We start from the raw sequence: 18,956 nt of genomic DNA on the forward strand, positions 1-18,956 counted from the left end.
GCTGCTCTAGCAAATTAATTGAACCTAAGGAGGAGGTCATTGGAATCTCCAAAATGTAGCTGGTAAGTCAGAAGCACAGGTAACAGCCTGGGGCTTGAAACTGGTATCATTTGAAGTGGGGGATAGGGAGCAGTCTTGTGGAACTGAACCCTTAACCTGTAGAATCTGATGCTATCTCCAGGTAGATAGTATCAATATTGAGTTGAATTCTGTGACACCCTGTTGATATCTGAGGATTGCTTAATGTTGTGGAAGGGGAGGAACCACCGTCCCAAAACAGAATTGGGTCCAGGAACCCTCAAAGACCTGACTAACACAAGTGCTTTCAAGATGCAGTAATTTCTTATGAGTGAGCATTAGCAAGACACACGTTTGATTCTTGAGACCCATACACTTGCATTCCTTTTTGCCTTTTATTTTCATTGCTACACTATATTCAGATTGTTGCTGGGCGTATTACTTAGTCAACTGGAATTTTCAACTGATTCTAGGGCCTCCTTGGAGATGATCCCAAGAAAGCACACTAAAATGATGATCTTCCTGAGCACACTCTTCTATTACTCAACTGCAGGCCCAGTAATATCTCAAGTTTATGGGTCTTGTCCATTTGGGGAACAGCCAACAATAACTAGATAGTTTACCCACCAAAGATTCCATCGCCATGCAAACATACACACACATAACATTACCCATGAAAACTGTGAGGTTCACCAGAGATCTCAGGGCCAGTGTAACTTTTTGAATATGAACTTTGCAGTTTGATTCTTACACATTCATATTGCCTGGGATCTTGTCTAGTATCTGTTTCAGTCTGTGCAGATAGATGCATTTTTTACTTATTATTTACTTACCAACATAGTTTCCCAAAGATGCTCTTGGTGCCATCTACTAACATATGCCACAGTGTACCCATCTAGTGTTATTATTAAAGTTGTCCTGTGCTGGGCAGTCATAGGATTTAATGTTTATAAGTGGTTCTGTCTGGGAGGCAGCTTATGAGGTGATGGGAGCCAGGAATTAAAAGGCACAAAATATGTACCTTGGCTGAAAATAAATGAAGAAATAGAATTAAAAAGTGATTCCTGGTGTGCCTGGCTAACTTTGTTGGTAGAGCACGTGGTTCTTGATCTGGGGGTTATAGGTTCAAGCCCTGCATTGAGGGTAGGGATTACTTAAAATCTTTAAAAAAAAAAAAAAAGGTGATTACGATGGGGGAAGAAATGGAAAGGACACATTTCAGGTTGTAATTAAAAATGCATATATAGACATATATACACGTATACATATGTACATCTTTTCTTTATATAACAAACCAAACCCACAACTAATTAACTGGAACCTCACTTTTGTTGTTCACAGGAGACCAAAATCAACTGTGTTCGCCTGGCTACAAAAGGTATGTTGGCATGTCCTTGTCTGTCTTCAGCCATTTAAGGATTTCTCCATCTAGCCACACAGGGAAAGTTTAGGCATCAATTACTAAAAACCAAAGAAAGAATTGTTATTTTCATTGGAGTCATTATACCTACAGTATATGTTAATAAATACCTACAGTGTATATTAATAACACAGTGCCAAAAACATAGTAAGAGCTCAAAAAATACTTGTTGAATCAGTGGATGGATAGATGGATGGGGATCGTGGGGCAGACAGACAGACGGACTGACAGACAGATGGACAGATGAATGGACTGGTACATTAATCAGTAGAGTGATGAATATAAATTTTCTTAAATATTCTTCTATATATATTCATTATATTTGGGTTTGTGCTTATGTGGGTATTTTTTAGCATGTCTGGTACACACCTGTCTTCTGAGTTTTGTGCTTTTTTCAGCTGGGTTTGGCTTTCATAAATGAGGTGATAGTGTCGGTGCCTTTAATAATGAGAAAACAAACACTGCATTGTTATGTAGTTGGCATTTTCAATACTTATCCCAAAAACTAAGGCAGCATTGTTCAGGCTCATCACTTTTTGTTTTCCTAATTATAATTGAATTGCCTGGCCCTTTCAATTGGTACATGTTTCTGTTTATTACTCTTTAAGAAAAAATCAATGAATGGTTTGTTATCATTTAACCTATTACAAGGTTGAATGGTTAGAAATCAGGTTTATCTTTTTGTTATAGGATGGATATTTTTAACAGCTATTCTCTCCATATAACCACACGAAAATTGGACAATTCTGTTGTCTCTTGCATTTATTGACAGTGTATATAGTTACATAGGATGCTTCCCCAGAGATGGCAATTATAAATATAAGTAGGCATATAATCATAGATATAAAACATAGACAAAGATGATGACCCAAGTGTGTATGTACATATGTGAGTATATACACGCGTGCACAGTCATACAGAGGAAAACACATACATATGTGTGGGAAGAGGTAGAAATGAGGGAGGGGAAGAGAGAGAGAGAGGAGAAGGAGGAGAATATGGCTCTTTCACAAAATATGCACCAAGACCTATCACTCATGTCTTTCATAACTTTGAAGAAAACCAGCTCAATATGTAGGCTGAGAAGGAAAGATGATACAGGAGGAAGGAGAAGACAGAAGCACCAAGGACTCACTGTGATAAGAACCCCCTCTGATTTCACATAAGTCATGAGAGGCCGGCATGTCCCTAACTTGTTCTCTCTCAGGAACTCAGGCTACTGGACAGACAGAGATAAACTACTCTTTGTGAGGCAAGGAGAATTGATGGCCTGCAAACAAAAGTGACACAAATCACAGGCCTTAGAAGGCTTTCCCACTGAAGAAAACAGATAATCCAAGAGGAAGAGCATCATCAATTGGATAGCATTAGAGCTCCGGACAGCTGAGTGTCTGTTGCGTCCCGCTTAAAGGACGCAACTCCCGGGGGAAGGAAGGAAACGTACAGGGACACCTCCTTCACCCACCCCTCCAGCTTTGACCTCTAGACAAGGGAGAGGTTGATGTGGTTGCTCTGCCCTCCATGGCGGGGGTGGGAGGATGTGGTATTCTAAGGATACCCTCTGGGACATAAGCCCCCCGGAAGGGTAGTTTGTTGGATCCTGTTTTCTAAACTGAGAATTGGGAACACATGGTCGGATGGACAAGAGATAGGTATGGGAACTTTACAAGAGAATAATTGAAACTCTACTTCTGGGGCAACTTCAGGATCCACTGTCCTCATAGTCCTAGAGACCCAGCATGAAGCACTTCTCCCTGCAGTACAGCTGCACTGGTCCTGAAAGAACTAGAGAGGAAAAGCTGTGCCCCTTCTAAGCATAAGGATTTGTCCTCACATTTGACTTGTAGGATACTGTCTTCCTTAGGGGGGTGTGCACATGTAACATGTGGATGTGTGGAGGGATGGGAACAAGTGAGTGAATGAATCTGGATTCTCAGATGGCCGAGCCCTGGCAGGGCAGGAAGGAGTCAGGAGTCAGAGGTAGATTCCCAGCACTGACACCCTCACTTTCCAGGTGTGCGAGGGCCAGCCCTTCAGCCCAGACAAGCGGAGCTTTAGGAGCACGTTGAATAGGACAGAGAGCTGGACAGTGGAGAATGCCAGTCTCTCAGATTCCCAGGGAGTTACCCCTCTCAGTGCCACCTCAGATAAGAGGATGCTTGGTGAGAAAAAAGCCAGGAAAAGACAAAGGAAAGCAGACCTGTGTTTGTTTGGTGTCTACTCTGTGCCTCACATTAGCTTTGGAGCACCTGGGGTTGATTAAGGGCAAACCCTGTCTAATTCCGTGCACTCTTCATGAGGACTCTGTAGCAAGGATCTAAGGCCAGGAATGAATATTCGGCCCATCTCTTTCTGGAATCAAATTTCCCCATTTTGTGGGTTTGCTGAAAACACTATTACTTTTAATAGAGAAAAATAAGATACTGGGAATCCCATAGGCTTTGGCAGTATCTAAAGTGCCAGTGACATATTGCACTGGCCATCTGGCTCCCTCCAAGCACTTGGCACTTCTCTGTCATCATGGCACCTTCCTCTTGGGGCTTCCAGTGGGCATCCAACCCCTGGAGTGTGATCACATGTGCAAACTCAAGGCCACTGCTCTGCTGCTGTTTTATCTCTGACTCTGGTGACTCCTGATGGTGTCCGTGGTCACCTGTGTGAGTCCTGCAGAATAGAAGGGCTCCCAGGGAGAACGTAACAATCCCCAGCACTCAGGCAGGGTCATTCTGACCTGACCCCAAGCCCAGTGCCTCTTCTGTTAGATTCCACATCTGGCTCCAGCATGACGCTCTAACCCTTGTCTGTCTGCAGCATTCCTGTTAGTCACTTGAACTCTGATGCAGCACTGCCCAGTTTGGAGGGTTGCAAAGCAAGGGACCTAGAATAGTTTTCTATGGCTGCTGTACCAGAGTACCAGCAGCTGAGTGGCTTAACAACAAAATTTCTTGTCTCACATTCTGGAGGCTGGAAGTCTGAGGTAAGGTGTCAGTAGGGTTGGCTCCTTTGAGGACTGTGAAGGGAGGATGTGATCCATGCCTCTCCCTAGCTTCTAGCAATCTTCATTGTTCCTTAGTTTGCATCTTCACATGGCATTCTCCCTGTGGGCATCTCATGTCCAAGTTTCCCCTTTTTTATAGGGACACTAGGTACTGTTAGATTAGGAGCCCACCCTGTTCCAGGTTGACCTCATCCTAAATTAACTAATTACATCTACAAGGACGCTATTACCAAATAAGGACACCTTCCGAGGCACTGGGTGTTGGGATTTCAACATATGAACTGGGGGATGGACGCATAGTTCAATGCATAACAGGACCCATGCATTTAGGGGCAGTGTCTATGTGGTTTCCACTGGAGCTTCTGATTGCTCATTATTCACAGTATAATCCCAGTGGCTTTTAAGGGTGTGCAAGGAGCAAGAACCAGCCCTGTCAGAGGAGGGCCCTGGCAGTGGACTGGGTCTAGATTGGACTTCTGTTCCCTTGGGAAGTTTAGTCAGGCTGCTTTGGGCAGAGGAATTGCAGGTTCTGTGGAAGGAGCCCTGGGCAGCAGGTAAATACAGTAGGTGGTCCGCACACACCCAATGGCTGGGTCTGTGACAGCAGGACCCTACTCAGACCCTACATGATGGTGGAGCATCAGGTCCTGATCTACTCACGTTTCAGGGCCCTGAGCAGAGCCTGCTTTCTGGGGCAGGCACCAGCACTGCTGACTTCGAAGGTCTCTGATGAGGTGATCCTTGGTCTTAACCACTAACCTCCTCATCACATTTTGCCATGGCAGAAGTTCCTGGCACATGCCTGGCAATCAAAAAATGCTCACTGAAATGAATAAATGCATTTGAAGCCGGCATCTTACTGCAGCAAGAGTCAGAGACCTTGAGAGTCTCAGTTGATCTCTCTCAAACTCCAAGGTGCCATGTTTCAGGTTATCCCCATCTATCCATTCACAGAACATTTTTTTTTCAACGTTTTATTTATTTTGGGGACAGAGAGAGACAGAGCATGAACGGGGGAGGGGCAGAGAGAGAGGGAGACATAGAATCGGAAACCGGCTCCAGGCTCTGAGCCATCAGCCCAGAGCCTGACGCGGGGCTCACAGAACATTTTTTAAACATACCTACTGCCAGTGGTTTCATGATAAACCTGCTCTTTGTAAAAGAAAAGCCCTTATTTGTAGTCTTTGTTGATCTCCAAAGTATAAATATCCCCACCATGTCCAATATCAAGTTACCAAGGGTTTAATAACTGGCTTGCAAAAAAGTCCAGAGTGTTTAACACCCGGGTCTAGCAAGTTAATACAAGCCAGCTCTGGCACACCAAGGCCTCTACCACCCAGTTTGTTAGAGGATCAGACGATATAATAAACATCTAAGTGTTGTATTTACTGCGAGGTGTTTTGGAAAAAAATATTGTCAATAAATGTTATTTCCTTTGTGTAGTCTGCTCAGTCAGCATCTGTGAGCTGGGTACCTTGAAAGGAACTAGGGTTTTGTGCTGAATCAGCAGGCATGATGCCTGTCCTCAAGGAGCTCACGATCCAGTGTGGAAACAGACCTTACATGAGTGATTTTGACAGGTAATAGTGGACTTATGATTATGATCAATGCTTCCAAATGGAAGTGAAATGTACTGAATGGGGGCTAAAGTACCGTTGGGGCCAAAGCTCCAGGCGGTAGTGGCATGTATGTTCCTGGGCCTTCATCTGGGGTTCTGTTTCTCTGGGACTGGTCCAGTATGGGAGATACAACCCTTCTATTACCTCCATCACTACCCCTTCTCACCTAAACACTGGGAATTGCACAATACCCAGACCAAGGGTAGGATTGGAAGGCAAGCTGACTCAGCACCTCAGACTGTGAGAGGAGCCATACCCCTGGTCCAAAGTCCCTGTTAAGAGTCAAGACTGTATGTATTTAGAGGATTGAGAGGGTAGGGATTTGCATATCACCAGGGGGCAATATTTATTTACAGAGTGAGGGCAGAACCACAAATTGAAGGCCCAGCTAAGGGACTGTGGGGTGGGAGTTTGATATTTGCTAGTAGAAGGGTAATTCTAGCATCAGGACAGGCTCACCTCAAAAGCCTTGAAAACGGTCTTTTTCATCGATGGAAGGGTCTTGTTGGCATTGCCCCAGATTCACATTCTTTTTTATCTTGTTGATCAGCCAGGGGTTGCCTGTTATTAACTTTGGCTAGAGATTTGGAGGAATTAGAATGTGAGTTCAACCATAGTGGGGAAGTGGATTTCATCGATGAGTAGATAAAGGCAAATAGGAGCTGTCTTAAGACAGATTCCCTGGAAGCAGAGCCTGAAGCAGGGATTTGGGTGCATTTAATGTATTGATGGAGGGCACTTGGAAGAAATCTATAAATCAAAGAGGGAAGTGGGATGGTAAAAAGAAAATGTTAAAGCAAGAATCTGTTCTCAAATAAATGCAAGCCTAGGCTAGATGCAAGTGGAGTATAAATTTCTCCAAAGTTCTGCCTTGAAGCAAGAAGACCAGGTTTTCTGTGTCTTTCCCCCATAACAATTAGTCCTTGGTACTTTCCCCTTTCCTTACCCCTCTCCCTCCCCTCCATTTCTCAGGTGGCTCCAGGGGAAATGGTATCCCAGAGCCTTGGCCAAAGTCTCTGGAGAATGTCACAGATGTGAGCCCTTAGTCTTAATACCCACAGCAGCAGGGGTGGGGGGGGGGGGTGGGGGGAAGGTTGGGTATGATACATTGACCTGCAAAGGGGATCTGGGAGTGGCACCAGTGGCCTCCACCGCACTGATCTTATTATAAAGAGGATGTGTTTCATCATCGGGTTGAGGGATAGCAAAAAGCTCATGGAATTGCCTCAATTTCAAGAGCTAAAAGAAAATCCTGAAAGCCCTGTGCTTGGCACACTCTACTCTGAGAATTTGTTCAGGGCTGCAGAGAGAAAACTTCAGCTAATGGGTAAATAAGCATTACATTTTTGGTTTAGAAGCAGAGAATTATTATCACTCATTCTCCGAAGGGAGGGCAGTATGAAGATAACAATGAGGCTTCATTTGTGTTGTTAAAACAGGAATTGTGAGATAGAGCAAGTAAGTGGGAGGTACATTTAGACCCATTAAGTAAGGTTTACCTCGTATTTGGAAGTCGAGGGATGGGCTCAGTTTCAGAACCAGGTTGAAGATGGAATCTGAACATACTCAGGGACCACTCTTGGGAAGATAGAGCATGTAGAAATTTGCAATGAAAGTGCAACCTTAGACTTCCAAGGTTCTGAAGCTTAGGCTGGAGGGAGTGTGGGGTGGGGAACTGCCTTTCCTGTGGAAGATGATTATCCTCTGTGGTGGAAGGTGCCCCAGGCCATAGCTGCTGAAGGAGGGACCTGAGCATCTGTTTGTGCCTTTCTGACTCAGAGCAGGCCAAGGGGAAAATGGTTTCTGATCTAGAACCATACCAGTCAGTTTCTCTTCCAGAAACTGATGTCCATTTCCACCCAAGTCCCTGTCCTGTCTTATTCTCCCCTGCTTTCCTCCATGCACCCCTCCATTCACTTCGCTACTTTCTCTTGCCCACACTCCCTGCCTCCCCCAGACTTGCCTGCATGACCTGGCCCCTTACTACCTTTCAGCCTCTCCCAAGCTTCTATCCTCATACTTGCTATATTCTTCTGACTTACCAAGTTCCTTCTAACTTCAGGGCCTTTACTCATACTGCCCCCTCTGCCCGAAATTATCCAGCCACTGTATGTGCCTGTATAACAGATAAATATCTTTCTAACTGCAGCATAGACACACTTCCTCAGAAAGATCATCCTGACCTCCAATCTGATGTATATCTCCCAACATTTTCCACCTGAAATCATACCCTGTACTTTTTTTCATAGCATTCATTTTGACTTGCAAATATGTACATTTTTTTTAGTTTGCTTACATGTTTAGTGTCTATCCCAGCCACATTCCAAGTGTAGTAAAAGCATTTTGCCTATTTTGAGCACTGTTGTGTCCCCAGATTCTAGCATACTTTCGTGCTCCGTAAAATATATTGAATGAACAAAAGGATAAACCAATGGATGGTCAATTGATTAATGGATAGATGGATGGATGGATGGATGGATGGAGGCTAATAGGTTATTCTTTCATGGCCTCTTTTTTTTCAAATACAACCTATTTGTCAGCACTGTTCTCTTTCAATGTAGGAGTAAAAAGGAATGACGTAGAGATCAACTATGTAATCTACAGTACCCACTCACAAAGGCCAGGCTCTGCTGGGGTATTTGCTATAACAGGGACCTCACTACTGGCCCAAAGAGTTCCTCCCACCATGGGAGGACACTTCATTTGGAGGGAGCCTCAATATCATGAGTCCATATTGGCTCCCCGTTATTTCTGCCAATGTGTCTTTGAGGCCACATAGATCCTGTCTGCCTTTCCTCCCTCCAGAAAATAAAATTTGCTTTCTCTGTGTCCCTCCGCCCCAATTAGGGTCAAGCAGGTACTTACTTGCCTGTCTGCCCTCTCCCTGTTGGAACCTCTCTGGCCACCAGCAGACAACAGCACTCCCATCTCTGGCACCAGCCAGGGAGGGAACACAGCTGGTTCTGCAGACTCCCGCTGGGTGCGCCCGAGTGGCAGTTAGAAAAATCAGCTTTGATTTGATTTGCAAACTGAGCCTAGTCATTGAGACAAAATAAATCCGGAAACCCGTAAAGCCATTTTCAGAGTTGCTTTGCAGAAGACAGCCACAGTTTTAATCTAGTAAACACTCTCTAACGATCCCATTAAAACAGCCCCCTCAGAGTAGGTGCTGAAAGCTGAACTCCAGAATAATGAAGCATGAGATAAGGGACCAATGTCACCAGTAGATCCATGCTGCCCTGTGGTGGTGATGGACTAAAACCATTGTCCCAATGGCAATAGGCAAGAGACGTGGGCAATGGTCTTTTGTAAATGTGGTTTCTTTTTATAATGGCTAAGCCTGAGGTGGAGCATTTCATCCAGCATTTTCTCTTCTCTCTTCATAATGGATTCTCACCCCTGCAGAGAGTGGCAGGACAATAAATACCCATTCTCTAGTGAGATGCCCTCATTTTGCAGATGCTAAGACTGGAGCCAGGAAGGGGAATGATGTGTCCATAGATTCCTTATCTGTAAGAATAACATGCCACAGTGGTGTGAGAAGCCAAGCAAGATGTAGGTATTGTCTCCTATCAGATAGGAAATTCCCATCACCTGCCCTCCCCTCTGTTGACCCAATTCTATGCAGAAGGTTCTGTCTTTATGAAGCTTCTTTGAGAGGTTGCATGGAATAATGGGGAATCAGAGTCACCTGGATTTAAATCCCACATCCTAAACTTAACTGTTTGACCTTGGGTAAGTCAACCTTTATGAGTCTATCACTTCACTTTTAGGCTGGAGATCATTCATTCTTTCTCATGATTATTTGAGGTAATGCACATAAAAGGTCAGGAATATAACAGATTATAAACATCTTTAGCTTCCCTCCTTCATTCTTCTGAACCTTCTCAGATAGGAGACCTGGAGACCCACCTCTCTCTCTGCTGTTCTCTAAGGAAGAAAACCCAAAGCCCAGGCTCTTGTCATTTCTCATACAATTCCACAAATCACACATTTATCAAATGCACTCAGGCTAGATCCAAAGTGCAGAAACAGGCACAGGAATGATGCTGGCCTCACATCTTGGTATTTAACCTCTTCATCAATAGGTTGTTATGTTTAAATGAGATTCTACATAGCAATCATGTATTTTTATTGACTATAGCATTTTGCTCATGCACCTGCTGCCCTTTGACTGTAGCACTTTTCCTTTCCTCCTGATCTACCTAACAATTTCAGGAGGGACTCAGGACCACAGGATGCCCAAATCTAGCTGTGGTAGCTGAAGTAGAGACCCTAGTGAGGGATCACTTATGAGAGGCAAACTATAGTGAGTCAGTCTATTGGAAAACTCTTGACTCTTGTTCAGTCTTTAGAAATCCTGCCAGAATTTCAGAGGGAGAAGTCCAGGGTGTGTGCTTGGGGGTTAGAGTAGGGTGGTACTGTTTCTCTCTAGCCAAACCCAATAAGATGAATTTTCCATAGTGAGGGTTCTCAGAATTGCTTGAGTATAACAGATCTCCTTGGCCCTTGGCCCCTTTTATTCTCACCCAGTGTCTTCTAGGCCCTAAAATTCCAAAGGAATAATTTGGCTTTTCCTGAAGGTTTTGTGACAAGATAGAAGAAGAAGATTACATCATAAGTAGACCAAAATAACCCAAAGATGACATTCACGTTAATATTTTTCTTTCTACAACCACTGACACATCTCTCTAGTCTTCTTTTGTCATTCCCCTATCCCTTCTCTCTAGACTGTTCATACTTCTCTCTCTCTCTCTCTCTCTCTGTCTCTCTCTCTCTCTCTCTCTCTCTCTCTCTCTCTCTCTCTCTCTCACACACACACACACACACACACACACACACACACACACACACCTTTTCCCCACCCCACTCAGGAAGACAAAGCTGGAGCAATAGAGTCCAGGAAAACAAAACCAACACCAACACTTGCCCTTCAAGCATGTCCTCGGGAAGCCTCAGTTCATCCCAACAATTATATCTCACAAAGGGATAGGAGGAATTTTAAAATCATGAGTCAGAGAAAGAGGAAAATGTTTCTGGAGACAGGGTTAGAAATAAAGAGAATAAAGCTCTATTAGAGCTTTCTCTGATGGGGTTTCAATGTAGTGTTGAAAGGGGGGGTGAAGAGGGCTAGCAAAAATTAACCATCTGTGATACCAGTCATGGTACTATGGTGCTGTGTACCAGTCATAAGGCTGTGTATGTTGACATGAGTTTATAATGAGATGATAGAATCAAAGCCTGGCATGTATTACACACTAAATAAATAGTGATCATCATTATTACCCTTACTCAAGAAATGAAGCAGTATAATCCCAGAAGGGTTGAATAAAGAACCCAAGGTCCCACAGAATTGCAGCTGAGTTCTAACTCCAAAGCTCATGGCATTCCCATGACACCATTTTGAATCTTGTCAATGACATAGATGGGGTGAGATTCTGTGAGTCAGAGTCCCCTATCTCCTATTTGTTAACCCCTTCTCATGACTCTATTCCAATAATAGTCGATAATAGAATATTTAGAGCATGATGGGTCTTTTGTTTCTCTTTGGCAGTGTCCAGGCTAAGTCCTGAGATCTGTAGCAGACCTGGTGCCTCAAGGAGCCCTCAGCTTTTTACACTACTATAATATATTGAAGTTAATAAACCAAGAAATTAGTTTGCCTTCAAGGTTATCTATTCTAGTGCTATCTTTAGTCCATCAGCATCTCTTTCTATTCAACGTTCTTTGCTTGAGAAGGAAATAGAAGTCAAAAATCAGAAAAGAAGTCTGAGGCATTTATAATTCTGACCTTCTTCTTTGCACAATATTAATATTTTTATTAATATTAATATATATGAATGGGGGCTGGAAACTATGGAGAGAGCAGGGTCATGAATCCTCTAACAGAAAATCCATATGATGTGGGAACCAGATGGCAGAAGAGAAAGCAAGGGACTACTACCTTTTCTTCTGCCGGATTAGTTAGGATAGGTCAGGCTTAGCTGCAATAACAAATTAATACCCAAGTATCAGTAGCTTAATATCACAAAGTTTTCTTTGTTGTTATGCCATCTAGAATATATGTGGCCTCAAAAGATGCCATATTAGGGAAGATAAAGTATGGGGATAGTAACCTGGATCTTGAATACCTCACTTGGAAATGACTCTAGTCACTTCTGCTTACATGGCTCTGATGAGGCTTGGATTCTTCTGTGTGACTAAGAAGGAGTGATAGGCCAGGCACCAGTAAACACTAGTCATCTCTACACATTATGTATGAGCTCTTTTCCTGTTTCCACTTCCCTTTGTGTCCTGCTGAGACCTATGATCCATCGCTCGTCTTCTGCTACTGTACCCACTAGAGAGACATCTTCCCATCCCAACACCTATGCAGCTATACTTCTGTGTCTGCCCTTCATAGCTAAGCACTCCTACCCAGGAGAGTTGGAGCCCTAGGTGGTAGAGTGGGGAGGCTCCTCTGGGCCTGTCAACCAAACTAAGGCTTTAACTGTTTTTTTTTTTTAATTTATTTAATCCTTAAAAGAACTTCATGAGATACTTATTAGTATTCCCATTTTATGGGTAGGGAATTGAAACTCATAAGTGTAATTTTCCAAATGACACAGCTAGTAGGTAAATACTAAACCAGAATTTCATTTCTTCATTTAATTTTCCATAAACATATATTGAGTGCAACTTAGTACTGACAGTGGCCTCTTGTCCCATAGAGGTTAAGAAATTTGTCTTTGGATTTGGACAGTCTTTGTTTCTAGGCTGGAAGAGGCACTTAACTGCTCTGTGTCTTGGTTTCCCCATCTGTAAAACCATGACAATAGCACCACTTACTTTATGGGACTAATATAAGAATTCAATGGGCTAATGCATATAAAGTGCTTAGTGCAATGCCAAGCTTATAATAAGCACTCAACAGGTAGCTAATGGAACAACAGAAAGATAAATTATATCAATATAGCATGATAAGGGCTGTGATGAAGGTAAATCCAGGATACTGTGGGAGCAGAGAAGGGAAACATAAATCACTTTAGGGTGTGCATTCTCAGGTACGTGGTTACTGAGACAAGTTTTAAAAGAGTGACAGTTATCATATTGAACAAGGCTGGAGAGTAAGGCAGGGAGGTCTTCTGAGTTGAGGAAGTAGCATGTGCAGATCATTGGAGGCAAGAAAGCATGCCACTGAATTTGAATGGGTCAAAGCAAACAGACAGATGCCAGTGTGACCAGAGGGCAGGAGTGAACAGAGGTGGAGGCTGAAGTGGCAAGCAAGGCCAGGACACCAAGGACTCAGCATAGCCCCATAATATATGTGATATATATATATATATATCATATATATATATATGATATATATATATGTATATCATATATATGATACATATATGTATATCATATATATATGATATATATATGTATATCATATATATATGATTGACATATATATATCATATATATACACACACATATATATGTATATATGTGTATATATATATATATGTATATGTGTATATGTATATATGTATATGTGTGTATATATATATACATATATATATATATACACATATACACATATATATATATTTATATAGACATAGTCCTGAGACTGTGGGAGCCCTTGGAGGTGCTTAAGCAAACTGCCTTTGTCCGAAGGCCACCCTAGTTATAGCTTAGAAGATGGATCAGAGATGGGGTTTCAGAGCACAGACAAGGTGGGAGCATGGGAGAACAGGTAGAAGCCACTGAAGTGGGACAAGTGAGAACATTTGAGTCATGTCTTCTCAAGCTTTCTGTTTCTTTTTCTGACATGCATGCAAGCCATATCCTGCCTACCTCAAAGGTGGGGGAAAGTTAATAAAAATAGCCACTGAGACTAGAGGTTGGCAGACTTTCTGTAAAGGGCCAGATAGTAGGTATTTTCAGTTTTGCAAGGCCTGTGGTGTCTGTCACACCTACGTAGCTTTGTCATTGCAGCACAGAAAGCAGCGAAATAAATATAAAATGAGAGTGTGACTATGTTCCAATAAAACTTTATTTCTGGACATTGAAATGTGGATTTTGTATAATTTTTGTACACCATAAAGTATTACTCTTCTTTTTGTGTCTTTGTCCCCCAACCATTTAAAAATATAAAAACCATTCCTAGCGCATGGCCACACAGGGAACTGTGGGAAGCTGGATTTGACCCATGAGCCATAGTTTACTGACCTCTGACTTAGTATGTGCTTTGAAAATGGCACAGTTCTTCATACCTTAAAGGGAGGAATATTATGATGACAACTAAGTGGTAGTTACATTTTATAGTATTTCATGACCTCGATCAAGCTTGGAATTTTTGAAATTATGTATTTCCTATTTACCAGTTGGTCTGGAACACCCTACCTCTCTCTCCATTTGCATAAGGGCTTTATACAGTTTTGTTGATGAATCAGTAGAGGAACATGCAGCCTTTTACCAAGCATAAGACACCTTATTGCCTTTTGTATCATTTTCTTTATAGAGACAAGTGGTTGGTTTCAGAGGGCAGGAGCATTAGTCATGCAAACCAGGGTTGGAATACTGCATCTGCCAGTTGCTAGTTGTGTGATCTTGAGCAAGTTACAGTAGTTCTCTGGTTCATGTATTCACTCGTCCATTTATCCAACAAATATTCACAGAGTACTTACTACATGCCGGGTACGAGATTGCCTAGTAAATGGAACGCTGTGACTACCTTCAAGGAATTTACAGAATCAAGGAGAAGTCAGCCATTAATAACACGGGAAGGTTATCACTGTATAAAGGGAAGACTAGGGTGTGATGAGAAAACAGAGCGGGCCATCTTCTCCATACATGGTGAGATGCTCAAGACTCCCAATAAAGGAATTCCAAACTGATTTCCTGAAGGATGAACAGTTGCCAGACAGGTAAAGGGGCAGGAAGGGAGTGCATTCCACACGAGGTGATGAGGCTGGGTAAGGCCTACAGATAAGAAGGTAGGGGGCTGTTGATAACAGAGAAGATTTCATTGCCCTTTGGGCAGAGAGTGTGGACCAACAGGCAAGGATCTGTCATTGAGGGTCTGCGAGCTGGTGGAGGGGATTTGACATTTACCTTTCTCATGCCCTTCAGCTGAAGGGTGGAGAGTGGATTGATAGGGGGCAACACCGGAGACAGGAAGACCAACAGGAGGCTGCTTAGGTAATCCCCAGTGAAATATGAGGGTGGCCTCAACCAAGAGGAAATGAAATTGGAGAGAAGGAGGAGGAAGAGGCTTCCAGAACCTTCCTGGAATATAATGACTAAAGCATGCTGAGTAATTAGAAGTGGGAGGTCAGTAAAAAGGAGGGGTAAAGGATGACTCCCAGATTGCTAGACCAAGGCGCTACGTGGGTGGGGCCACCATTTACTAAGAAAGCAGGGACTGGGAGAGAAGACACCAAGTGGAAAGATGATGCGTTCATTTGTAATAAAACTGACCTTTCTGGGATGCTCTCAGTCTCAGAAACATTGTGTGTGAGGTACCTGGCATGTCGTGGGGCCTTGATAAATGCTGAATCTTATTCTCGTTTCATTTTTAAAAATCTTTTTCAGGCCTTGTTGTGTTAGATCACGATGTTCTTTTGCTGTTTAGTGTGAGCTCTTCAGAGCCACAAGAACTATGGTTTTGTTCACTGTGCCACACGTTTTCATGTGTGTTTCTTTCTCTCCTTCTCTTCTGCATGCTGCCTGGGGACTGGCTTCCTTGTGGTCAGCACCAATGGGCAGCGCCCAGGTGACCCCGGGGACTCCACTCTGCCTCCTCACCACAGGTGACCATCAGAGCCCTGGGCGGGTGGGAAGGGATTGAGAGTGGCCCATGCTCAGGGCATCCTCCAGGCCAGGTGCCCCAGAGAGGAACTGGCAATCCCTCCACCCCACCCATCCATCTGCCCACCTATTCTTCCAGCCACCCACCCATTCACCCATCCACCCATCTCTCCATCCCTCCTTTCATTCATGCATCTATCCACTCATCCATTCTAATGCTTACTACTAAGTACCTGCTGTGTGCCAGGCGCTGTTGCAGGCATTGAGGCATACAACGATGAGGCAAAAAAGACATGTTCCTGTGACTTTCTGGGAAGGGAAAGAGCCACACAAATCAATGTACAACTGTAACCATGAGTAGTGCCACAAACGAGAGGTATGTGGTGTTCAAAATAGACAAACACATATACCTGGAGCAAAGGGAGTGTGTCCCCAGGAAGTGACAACTTAGCTGTGGTCTGAGGTTAGGGAAGAAGTTGACCTACTACGTCTGTGCTTAGGAAGTAAATAGATCAGGCTGTGATCCCAGGCCTACCATTTGTCCCAGACAGGCCCTTTATTTTTTTTAACGTTTATTTATTTATTTTTGAGAGAGAGAGAGAGCAAGCAAGCACGCATGCACACACACAAGTCGGGGAGGGGCAGAGAGAGAGGGAGACACAGAATCTGAAGTGGGCCCCAGGCTCCAGGCTCCAGGCTCCAAGCTCCAAGCTGTCAGCGTAGAACCCGATGCAGGGCTCAAATCTACAAACCGTGAGATCATGACCTGAGCCAAAGTTGGATGCTTAACTGACTGAGCCACCCAGGCACCCCTGGGACAACCCCTTTCAGTGTGATGATCTCAACTTCTCCTATGTGTGAAGCAGGAGTAATCATGGTTACCTCTTAGGGGGCGCCATTTTCTCGCAGTCTCTGCACAGGCAGTGTCTTCTGGAGGTGTACTCCAAAACCATACAAGATGGCAAGTGTAAGAAGGGCTGGTATGGGAGTGCCCAGTCCAGAGTAGGTATATGTTTGAAGTAAATACCAGCCCCTTCCATCGAATACACTGCAGTTTGATCTCATGTCGCATAAACATCCATTGCTCTTCAGAGACTGGGCTGCAGAGCCCATCTGTGTCAGAGGCTAATGCCCATTTCAGGGCCTGATAGACAAGGGATGCTGCTGACCTAGAGATTCTACCTCAGGGGCTCATTCTTGTCATTACAGTCGTTGGCGATTTCAAATCTTTTACTGTCACCTCAGAGTTGTTGCTCAGACAATGGCCTCCTCTCTACTGGTCCCTGACTGGCTAGTTTGTTATAGGGGGAAAGGGGATGCGGCAGGCAGTCATGACAGGAGTCTGGCCATCCAGTACCTCACAATCCTCTACTGTCCACCCCCTTTCCCAAATTCAGAAATATCACTGCTGGGGCACTTGGGTGGCTCAGTTGGCTAAGCATCCAACTCCTGATTTTGGCTTAGGTCGTGATCTCATGGTTCCTCAGTTCAAGCCCCATGTCAGGCTTTGTGCTGACAATGCAGAGCCTGCTTAGGATTCTCTCTCTCCCTCTCTCTCTCTCTGCCCTTCCCCCACTCATGTTCTCCCTCCTTCCCTCCCTCCCTCCCTCTCTCTCTCTCTCTCCACACACACACACACACACACACACACTCTCTCTCTCTCTCTCTCTCTCTCTCTCTCTCAAGATAAATAAATATTAAAAAAAAAGAAATAGCACTGCTAATGAATGTCTCTGGGTTCTCTAGACACAGAGCCTGAGATAGGGATTCTTGTGCAAATCATCCATGGAGGAGTATTCTCAGAAGAAAGTGAGGAAGACAGGGTAGGGCTGGGAAGAAACTAAGGGAGGATGTGGAGGCCTGTGTCAACCTGAGCCCACAGGGGCCTCTGGAGTGTGGGAGCTGCCCCCACCTTGAAGTCAGGGGCCAGCAGTTGTGCCACTGTGTCAGCCAGCCATTGGCCACGGGCTCCCGTGCGAGTGCACAGCCTCCTAGAGAGGCAGCTCACCTCTGCCTTACGGCACTTCTGCCGAGAAGGAGGTATCTGTGAGCCTTTAGCAGCCAGCACGCTTGGCAGATAGAGATGAGGTGCACCCGCCCTGGAGAGGAGATCTGGGCAGACCCTCCATGTAGCATTCGCTACAGCCCAGCCCAGCTTTCCTCCATAGCCACCTCCATAGCTCAGCGTATCACTGCCCACGCCCCAGGAGTGTCCTCCTAGCCACTCATTACCTGTGTGACTTTAAGCAAGTTGCATAGGCTTTTTTCACCAGCAAATCTAATTGTCACACTTCACAGTCATTTTACCGATGATGATTAGGGGACCCTGGAGAGTGCCCTGCTCCACAGCAGCACATAGTAGGCCTTCAGGAAATGTCAGTCTCCTACTATCCCCCCATCATAGGCCCACCAGCCTCACCCTCACCCTCACCCCCAGGGCTGTGTGGTCAGAGTGAGGGGCCAGTGACTCCACCCCCGTGCCCACACCCACTTTACTGAGAAACCGTGCTTCTCCAGAGCAGGTGAGGGAGCTCCATTTCCACTGGGCCATTGTTCTCTGGGATCTATTCAAGTTGAGCAGCCTGATAATGTTTTCTTTAAACAGAGCCAATTCTGTATCAGGCACATTTGTTCTTACCTCTTGCCTCTGAGGTGTCTGAATGTTCCTCCTCTGACAGGTTTATTTCATCGTGTTCCATTGGTTTCTCGGCCTCATTTGATGGGTGAGGTGCCTGCGAGTGTTTCTCTTTGAGCAGAATGTCCCTTTCAAAGGGTGTTTTTGTTAATGCTCTTCCCCTGGTAGCAATAAGGGCTGGTGTAAATAATAACTGTCGGATGTGAATGACGAGGAGTTTAGACCGTGCACGCAGGCTGCCTCATTTCAGATCAGCAGCAGCTTGGAGAACTGTGGAGCCACGTTGTGTGTCAGGGACAGGCTGGCATTTGGAGTCGAGGCTGTGTTCAGCTCTCGGCTCTGCCCCAGTTCTGGCCTGGCGATGGTGGGCAAGCGGTTTCTTTTCTCTGGGCTCCCTTCTTTTCCGGACAAGTGGGGATAGCAGTGCACCCGGCCATAGTTAATGGGGAGAGCGAAGTATGATAGCAGCCTTAGCTTCCTTGC

The 18,956-nt window shown here is 44.5% G+C and overlaps 1 protein-coding gene and 1 long non-coding RNA gene across 14 annotated transcripts in view; one reads left to right on the top strand and one right to left on the bottom strand.

Annotated features, from left to right (window-relative positions):
• PTPRT (protein tyrosine phosphatase receptor type T) overlaps window positions 1-18,956 on the top strand; it is a 1,056,329-nt gene that overhangs the window by 848,924 nt on the left and 188,449 nt on the right. For 7 of the 13 annotated variants that reach the window (XM_027070121.2, XM_027070126.2, XM_053199941.1 and 4 more), the window contains 2 exons: window positions 1,360-1,396; window positions 15,784-15,840. In XM_027070121.2, the coding sequence (XP_026925922.1) occupies window positions 1,360-1,396; window positions 15,784-15,840 (94 nt within the window). The remainder of the gene's footprint in view (window positions 1-1,359; window positions 1,397-15,783; window positions 15,841-18,956) is intronic. The other 6 variants (XM_053199942.1, XM_027070131.2, XM_053199943.1 and 3 more) reach the window with 1 other exon arrangement.
• Window positions 14,711-17,124, bottom strand: LOC128311113 (uncharacterized). Its single transcript, XR_008289095.1, has 3 exons — window positions 16,721-17,124; window positions 16,072-16,147; window positions 14,711-15,855 (listed from the first exon to the last, which is right to left on the bottom strand). It is a non-coding gene; the product is annotated as an uncharacterized LOC128311113 (long non-coding RNA).

The sequence above is a fragment of the Acinonyx jubatus genome, chromosome A3 (assembly GCF_027475565.1).
Source record: "Acinonyx jubatus isolate Ajub_Pintada_27869175 chromosome A3, VMU_Ajub_asm_v1.0, whole genome shotgun sequence".
NCBI classification, from domain to species: domain Eukaryota; kingdom Metazoa; phylum Chordata; class Mammalia; order Carnivora; family Felidae; genus Acinonyx; species Acinonyx jubatus.